This window comes from Dicentrarchus labrax, unplaced genomic scaffold (genome assembly GCF_905237075.1).
Source record: "Dicentrarchus labrax unplaced genomic scaffold, dlabrax2021, whole genome shotgun sequence".
Lineage (NCBI taxonomy): Eukaryota > Metazoa > Chordata > Actinopteri > Moronidae > Dicentrarchus > Dicentrarchus labrax.
Window position 1 is genome coordinate 17,547,636 of NW_026136718.1, and position 9,115 is coordinate 17,556,750.

A 9,115-nucleotide genomic window follows, 5' to 3' on the forward strand; every position below is an offset into this window, starting at 1 on the left:
TACACAATGATTAGTGGTTCACATTCTTCTACATCACAGTATCAGTTGCTGCCAGATACTTAATACTTACTTAGTACAAAAAGGTACTCATTGTGCAGAATGGCCCATAGAATAATATAATAATATATAATATAATATTATATAACATAATATTATTGGATTATGCCAGATTATAATTAATGTGTGCATCATAATACTATTGCAGCTGGTAAATGTTGGGCTAATTTTAATGTATTTACATATATTTTATAAATACGTGACATAATCTACTGCTGGGTAGTTTGTGAATTTCCATTTGGGGAGCAGTAAAGTCTTATTGATATAATTATATCATAATTTATTTGTCAATTATACTTATTTACTTGTATTATTAATCTGAATCTGGAAAGAATCTACAGTTATCAAATATACATAGTGGAGTAAAAACTATATTTGCCCCTGAATTGTAGTGAAATAGAAGAATGAAGTAGCAAAAAAATGGAAACACTCCAGTAAAGTACAAATCATTCAAAATGATACTTTAACTGGGACTGCAGGAAGTCCTGTGGGCATATATTGACAGTGTGCTGTAGCTGGCTGGTTGGATCAGGTGACTGGAATAGTCAGCAGCTCAGAATGTGAACACACCTTTACTCCAGCTGTAAGGGTGAAGATTACACAAAACTATGCAGCACTGACTCCTTAGGCAATGAGATAATTCAATTGTACAAAATGATCATATAAAATTAATTATAAATATAGTAAACAAACAACTGAAACAACTGTTTTTTGAATGCATACATTTTAGGAAAGAAATCTCATTTGGACACCCTGTGTGAGGAGACCCTGAAGTGTTCTAATTATTAGACAAATTTTTAATGACTTCTATATTCTATATCATAGTATACAATCATTTAACTAAAGGACCGTGAATGGACAGTTTGACAGTAACGGTGCCAATGACAGCAGGACCTCCCACTACTGTAAGAGGAAAGCAACAATCATTAACAGACCTGTGAGTTTCCTATCACATGTCATAATATCTGCTGTGTAAACGGTCCATTGTATTTTAATACAGCCCTACACACCCAAGAGAAATAAATTAGGCCATACCTATTAATCATTGTCTGTCCTGCTTTCATGACATAAGGGTCCTGTCATGTTGGGAATTATACAAATAATTAAAAATAATTAAATTTCTCTTTTATATTTAATGTACTCAACTTATTTTCTAGAAAATCAGGTTTGGTCCTCCATATATTACAGCTGGCCAAGAAAATTATATAATGCTTTAGAAAATTAAATATTATTCTGTCATGTTAATACAAAGGGAGTTTTGGATGAAACGTTTTCAACAGTCTCCAGTTGATAACATCTTCTGATTACAAGTCAAATTCCAATATTAAACAAATAAAACATGTTTAAAGTAACCTTCCTGATATAATTTAATAAATAAGTTGACTAAAGAATTTTTTTAAGAATCTCATTTTTAATAAATCATCAAAAGTACACATATCTACAAAAGGTGTAGATCAATAAGATTTATGAAGTACAATCATTGTAGATCTTATTTACAATTGCTGAATTATTTAATTTACTCCCCATGAAATCGGCAACAAAATCCAAATTTAGTTAGACAAAGTTGAAGATATGTTAACATAGAGCTGGCAAATTTCAAACTGGCGAGAAATACTAATGACTCCAATCAAAAGAAGAAGTGAACTCATTTTACAGACCAAATTTAAGACTAAGTCTAAAAACGTGGATTTTTATCGAGTCATGAAATAGCTTAATCTGTAAGAGCCAGTTAAGCCAAAATTGTCCAACCACAAACTCCAACCACATTAACAATGATTTAATTCCACAGGTTAACATAAAGGCAGTCACATATTCAATTCTTTAACTCTTCAGCACCGCTGGAAACTGTGCATGTGCTCTCACCGTAAAACATCAGAGGTGATTTTAATCAGCTTTCAGGTAATTTCCTATTCTTACGTCTGAACAGCTCAATTTAGGAAATAGAATTTGGAGTGACAGCAGAAAATAAAACAGCAAGGATCCTTCGCACAATTCTAATCTCAAATAAAGCTCGTCAAGTCAAATGTGCAAAGCTTTTTGAGGTTTTCTACGCACCCAGAATGCATAGTTCAAATGGCCATGATAGTGAGCCAAAACAAGACATGGTGACATCTGAAGAGAGGAGGTAGAGGGGAGGGAATGAAGGAGAGAGAGTGGGGTAGGTGCATCTGGGGTTCCCAAAAGCATCAATGGGGATGGAAATGCATAAAAAGCTTGAAAAAGTGAAATATCAATTAATGGGAATGCTGGAATGTTGGGAATAGGAATGAAAAACATCTCTAAATCAAAGGCCTTTAGTATATTTTCATTATACTGACTAAAGAAAAATGAGGTTTCAGTGCTCAGATGTTTTCAGGAAGCCCAGATAAGGTACATGGAAAACTTGTGCATGAATATCTTTGCTTTCAGTTAAGACCTGCAACAAACACAGTCAACAAATGTTAAGAACTTTTTTTTTTTTTTTTTAACAGAAAGAACAAAGGAAAAGTGCATTATCAAAAGGAACATTAAAGGGCACTTTGTCATTTTGGTGCTATGTTTTTGTTTCACTCCATAAATACTGCTACAGCACAGCCCCTATTCAAGGCCCAGAAAACGGTTGTGTGCATGTTCCCCCGGTGGAACTGACAACTGGAAGAAGTATAAATGCATAAAACAATGATTTCATCATCGCTGTGATTCCTTCGGTGCCACTGCTGTGTAACTGTATCGCCTCCTGGTGTTAAGAGTTAGGTATTGCTAGTCCACCAGCTGAAGTGCATTGAATAACCGTCTACACCAATCGCATCTTTCTCATCCAAACTAACTGCAATACCTAAAATGATGAGGTAAGCAACTACAAAAAAGGAACCTGTGTGCCCCTAAAACAAGCATACTTTGTCAAGACCCCAGTCCCAGAACCCTTACTGCAACCATGTGAATACTTAAGATAGACAAAATCTGGGCCCCACATACTCTTTACATTGCACATTGTTCACAAGACGAGTGGAATGTTTCAACCGAAGAAATCAACAGAAAGACACTTGTAGAAAAAGGTGGACAGAGAGAACTGTAAACCCAAATGTTGATATGATCGAGTAAAATGTGCTGGCACTGCTGTTTCATATGCTGTATCATAATCAATGATACATATTTACATGCTGCGTTTACCTTGTGTGGATATATATGTATAAAAGTCGAGGCCACTCAGTCAGTACACAAATCGCGCATAATAGCTTCAAAAAACAGTAATCAACTGAGATTGTACTCTCATTACCTTCAGAGACATAGGTCACATTATTTGATAAGAGTATTTTCAAAATGAGGAAGCCCACTGAACTAGTAAACCTATTCTGCAAGTACAATTTGGGCGGCTTTTTAGTGATAAGGGTCGAATAAATAAGACTTCACCGAGTGACACTGACGACAGGTGGGGAAAAAAACAGCTATCAGAAGTTATTGTGAGTAGTAAAGGTTTGATCGTTTCTAGAGGAAGTCTTTAAAAGTAAATAAAATCTAAGGGATCAAGTTGAAAGTTGAGAGACTGTAAAAAAAGAAAAAGAAAAAAGAAATCAGATTTAGCATGTAACAGAGGCCACAGTAGTTAGATTCACAGGTGTCAAGGGAAGACTGGTAAACCAAGGGAGCGATAAACTTTTGTTCTTCCAACTAGATAAGCACAGGACAATCAGAAAGAGAAGGCGGCAGATAAGCAAAGAAAGATGATAGAGAGATCAGAGTGTGCTCTGTCCAGTTCTGTCCAGTGGGGGACACAGTTAAGGCGATGGTGGACGCAGACGCTCCCGTCTCCTCACAGGAGCGTGCAGCGGAAGAAGCTGCTCTTCTTGGGCTGTTCTGTAATCTTTACTCCTGGACTGTTGCTCTGCGGGTTGTTGCCCTCCTAAGATACACACAGATGAGAGAATTAAAATATGGGAACAGCAAAAACACAACACAGACACCAGACAAGTTTCTACTCAAATACGTTCTTACCAGCTTCTTGTCCATTTTTGCTTTGATGTCTCTGGCGAGGGTTAAGAAGGCCTGCACACAAAAACAGGTGAACAAATAAAGCAGCACATTAATGGTAGCACTCTGGGTAGGACCTGTGGTTTTGGACAAGGATGACTAAACCTTAGATTAGTCATCCACTAATCGAAAGGCTGTGGGTTCGATCCCCGGCTCCTCCCGCCACATGTCGAAGTATCCTTGAGCAAGATAGTGAACGCCAAATTGCATCGGTGTGTGAATGTGTATGAATGAGTTAGTTTCTGTTTGATGGACTTTGCCATCACTGAATGTGTGTGAAAGGGTGAATGTGGCACGTAGTGTAAAAAGCGCTTTGAGTGGTCGTAAGACTAGAAAGGCGCTATACAAGTACAGGTCCATTTACCATTTAATTGTTTGGTCTTATAAGTAGGACTCCTAAGGAAGAGCGGTAAGCTGATGATAATTTTCAGCAATTCAAAACAGTTTGGTTGCACCCAGCAGTGACTCAAGGACGTTCCTGTTAGGGATGTCCTGATCCGATCTTAACGACGCGATCAAGGGCAACTTTTTAACTGATCTATCGGATATGTTGACCTTTATGATCCAATCCGATCTTTTGTTTCACGTCAGTTGTCACCCAGCTGCTTTTATTGTCAAAGCTTTCATGCACAGTGCAGCCATCGTCAACTCTCACTACTGTTTATTTCCTCCACACTACTCTGTGTGTGTGTGTGTGTGTGTGTGTGTGTGTGTGTGTGTGTGTGTGTGTGTGTGTGTGTGTGTGTGGAGTGAAAGCAAGAGCAGCCCCACCCACTGCAGAGTTTCAGGGGCTGCCTGTGCTCGTGTGAAGAGACAGCAGTAGAGATCTGACACAACCCCACTCAACACACCACTGCAAGAGCAACAATAGTGCCGTGGACAAAAAGCCAATAAGAGTAATTAATGAATGTAATTTGATGCATGCATTTTGTTTTTTTGTGCAATGCGAAACTATTTTATTATATATATACATAATTGTCAAGCAAATAAAATGGATTGATTTTTATGACTTGAAGTATAAAGAAAATACAAGTATCGGATCAGGACTCGGTATCGGTACCTCCCTAGCTCCTGTGCCTGGACCAGAAATAGTCCAAAACATAGAAATAGGAGAAAGGTATGAAGATACAAGGTTGGCAGGTTGGCTTCTAGCAATAATGATTATTATTAATTTATATTATTAATGATAATTATGAGCGAATAACAGCGAAAAACAACTGTGAACTCACATTCTCCACGTTGATGTTCGCCTTTGCACTAGTCTCCATGAATTTGATACCGTACTCCAGCGCCAGCTGCCAGCAGGAGAAAGACAGTCAGTGTCAGCATTCAGGCATGATCAGCCAAAATAATAAATATGTATCCAAATAGAGTGAGATTATAGTGTTTAATCTCATTGTTAAATGTATCACCTTCTCTCCTCTGTCTTTGGACACCTGTCGCTTGTCATTGACATCACATTTGTTCCCAAGGACCATCCTTTCCACATCTGCTGAAGCATGCTGTGGAGAGAAGGATCATAATGTGAACACAGGAAATTAATTAGTGTGTTTAGAGTTGTGCATACTTTATGGCTCTTTGTAAAAGATAAATACCAAAATAAAAAAATAAAACACATAACTGGTAAATATCACTACAAACACACACCTACACATATTCACTAATGGATATTTTACCTCTTCTATATTCCGTATCCAGTTCTTGATGTTGTCAAAGGACTTCTCATTGGTAATGTCATACACTAACATGATGCCCTGGTGAGTTCAGAGAGGAGAAGAAATAAGAAAACAAAGTAGCCAGACCACAATCATTCCTTACTAATTCTCATTATTCCATAGAGACAGTCTTGGACATTCAGTGTCTAATAGGATTTTCCATGTGTGTCCATGTCAGTTTTTATTAGTGATGGATCACAAGATTTTGCAGCCTCAAGTAAAGGCACTTGAATACCAAAAGAAACAAGGATCAATAAGGCTTCTGAAAAAGAAAATGCAAACACAGGCAACCCGTTTAACTTGAACTAAAGGAGAGGCTAACAAAAATACCACAACAATGTTCTGAGCACACCTCCGATTTCCCAGCTGTGTACAAAATTAGTAACAACAATACCGGGTGTGGGTGTGGTTCTGGTCGAGATTTGAGTTTCAGTCTGCTATCCTGGGAAGGCCACTATTTCGCCCTTTCAGATCCCAGAGATAATCTATACTATTACATGAGGAATAAAGCAAACATTGCAACTTACCATGGCTCCTCTGTAGTAGGCTGTTGTGATGGTCCTGAACCTCTCCTGTCCTGCTGTATCCCTACATACAAAACACATATTTTTGTTAACTTTGCGTCGCAGAACCTAGCTAAAGTGAACCACGCTGCCCTGCACAAAGCATTTCTCGTGATTTAAAAGGAAAACTTAATATTTTTGGGAAATTAAATTAGTTATTTGTGTTACTGACAGTAGATCTTTTAAAAAGATCAATGTCAATTTCATCTGTGCATTAAGCAAAGCGCCTTGAAGCAATGGGAAACGGCTCATCACTGTCAAAAGTAGGGATGTAACGATAAACTCAATTCACAATATGACTGTTTCACAATTTAAAAAAAAGTGAAGAAGAAGTTGTAGATACTGACGCAAGTAAAGTAGATAGTGCCCACTGCTGTTTAAAAGTACCAGGATAATTTTTTTTACCTCTGAAATTTGAATCTTCATATATTTGAATGACAATTTAACCGACATATCTTTACATTTCTAGTCAAACGTTGTTTTTTTTTTTGTTTAAAAAAAACCAAAAAAAAAAAACATAACCAACTCCAGAGCCAGCTGGGTTTTGCTGAAAACTGCAAAACAAGCATCTTTGAGGCAAGGCCTTGTGAAAGACTTCATGCAGTCACAGAGCTGTTGGTGGTCATGACACAGCACCAAAGCAAACTACTCTTTAAACCACAATGTTTCATTTTACTTCTAAAAGTACTTTAGACACATAAAGAGTGTAAACAAGTCAGGTTTATAGTGCGGGAATACAACTTTGACAGCGAATCAAGAGTGAATATATCACAAGCTACCTCTGTATTAGAAACACAGAAATGAAGTAGATGTCGATCTTCTCCATTTCAGCTTTGGTAAGACAACAACTAAGCAACTTAACAAAAATATTCCTTTACTATTATCGTATTTACTGAGGATATATTGGTAAAATGTTGTCACAACAGTGCTCAGTGGACACAATGATCTAAACTTCCAAATGACATCAAATCCACGGGAACCCATGAAGTCAGCAGTGTTGTCAAGGGAAGAAAACAAAGTGGTACAAAGTTTTAAACACAGGAAACCACAGTTGTGTCGCGTTACTTATTTATTAAAATCTTTACAGTCTTCTAACATCAGAAGCCTGTAAACTTTAACTTAATTTTAAAGATATCACCTCACCATAGGGTATATTTAAAAAAAAAAGAACCCACTTTGCCTTATGTTATACAACAGCCATATAAACTAAGTTGTCAGTTTATTTCATACACCTAGCTTAAACTAACACAGGGTTTATTGCAGACTGGTTTTATTAGACTACTATATTGGAGGGCTATTGTATTAGACTGCATTAGTCTTAGTTAGATATACCCAATAAACTGGAGACTGAATGTAATTGCCATCTATCTCTGAACATTTCTTCCTTCGTATTAGTTACAAGTTCTGAAGTAAAAGCAGTTTATGTTGGACTATCTTACCATATTTGTAGCTTGATCTTCTTCCCATCTAATTCTATTGTTCTGATCTTGAAGTCAATACCTGAAGAAAAACAGAAGTCACACGATTCAGCCAATTTTAGCACATCTGTCACCTGTAGCTGAAATTACCTCAGCACCCCATTGATAAAAAACATGAATGTTAGTCGTTGGAAACCTCATAAACACTTTCTGTCACGTTGGCTGCCAGAGTGCGAAGTACATATGAAAACTGACACTGCCAACTAGCTCACTGACAGCTTTGAGGCTTGTTAGCTCAACCTGCCACAGTTCATATATAATATATAATATATGTATAAACAGCCCTTATAGTGCACACACACACACACACACACACACACACACACACACACACACACACACACACACACACACACACACACACACACAGGGGATTTCTACGTGAAATGAAATGAAAAAGAAAGCCCCTGTTAAGAAGCCGACCGGGCTGCTTCCTGACTAGCCACAGCAAGATCAATGCTAGCCAGAAAAGTTAGCAGCAGAATTAGCCTGACGGGATGGGCTGCTCCTGTGCCACTTTTCGGCAAAGACAACGCTAATAATAATATTTTTACGCACCTATAGTGGAGATAAACGTTGAGTTGAAGGCATCCTCTGAAAATCTGAATAGCACACAGGTCTTCCCGACGCCCGAGTCGCCGATTAAGAGTAGTTTAAACAAGTAATCGTAAGTCTTCGCCATGTTATTAGTTAGCTTACTACTGCGGATATCCCGCCCGGCGCACGCACAGACTGAGACGTCACTGCTCGCGAGCGGCCTTTTGGTCGAATCAGCTGTCACTCTGCTCTGTCGTCGTGGCTCCGGAAGTCCGTTGTCATCCTGGTGGGTATGCTCGTTTCGATGTCTGAGGTCACCCGGAGCAAGACAATGTTTGGATATCTGAACCACCGGTGTACTGGGCGGTGTTTGTGTGCTGCGGTCTACCAAAATAAAACTAGCTTTAGTTTATCAGTGATTGTATCTGTGGTTTGTGTTAGTTTCCTTTCCGATTAAGTTTTAAGGGGGATTGCCGTTATTGCTCCACTAAAAGTATCTGACAGGTACAAGTTATCATATGAGATTACAGACCGATAAAGAAAAGGGTTGTTTCAGTTTTTTATGTTCAGACCACATTTCTACTTGTGAAACTGAGGTCGTTAGAGGCACATGTATTCATAGTGGTTTCTTTCACTGTGGTGTGACAAGTTATTTTAACTAGAAATAAGTGTTGAAACGGATTATACTGAAGATTGTAAGTAACACAAACTACATTTAATTATGTTAAAAATACATTCTTGATAAACTACTTTTTAC

At 37.8% G+C, this 9,115-nt stretch overlaps 1 protein-coding gene across 1 annotated transcript; it reads right to left on the reverse strand.

Moving 5' to 3' along the window:
• Positions 1-1,448: 1,448 nt before the first annotated feature.
• LOC127350109 (ras-related protein Rab-8A) lies at positions 1,449-8,563 on the reverse strand. Its single transcript, XM_051376384.1, has 8 exons — positions 8,380-8,563; positions 7,783-7,843; positions 6,308-6,368; positions 5,742-5,819; positions 5,478-5,567; positions 5,295-5,360; positions 4,030-4,080; positions 1,449-3,937 (listed from the first exon to the last, which is right to left on the reverse strand). Exons 1-8 carry the CDS (start codon positions 8,501-8,503, stop codon positions 3,848-3,850), a joined length of 621 nt encoding a protein of 206 aa, XP_051232344.1. The 5' UTR covers positions 8,504-8,563; the 3' UTR covers positions 1,449-3,847.
• Positions 8,564-9,115: the final 552 nt, after the last annotated feature.

Bases quoted from the DNA above. Each gene is read 5' to 3' on its own strand.
- LOC127350109 (XM_051376384.1), bottom strand. From the start codon at position 8,503: ATGGCGAAGACTTACGATTACTTGTTTAAACTACTCTTAATCGGCGAC. The intron at 7,844-8,379 runs GTGCGTAAAAAT...GTTTTTCTTCAG, and splicing joins AACGTTTATCTCCACTATAG to GTATTGACTTCAAGATCAGA. The intron at 5,820-6,307 runs GTAAGTTGCAAT...TGAACTCACCAG, and splicing joins CCTACTACAGAGGAGCCATG to GGCATCATGTTAGTGTATGA.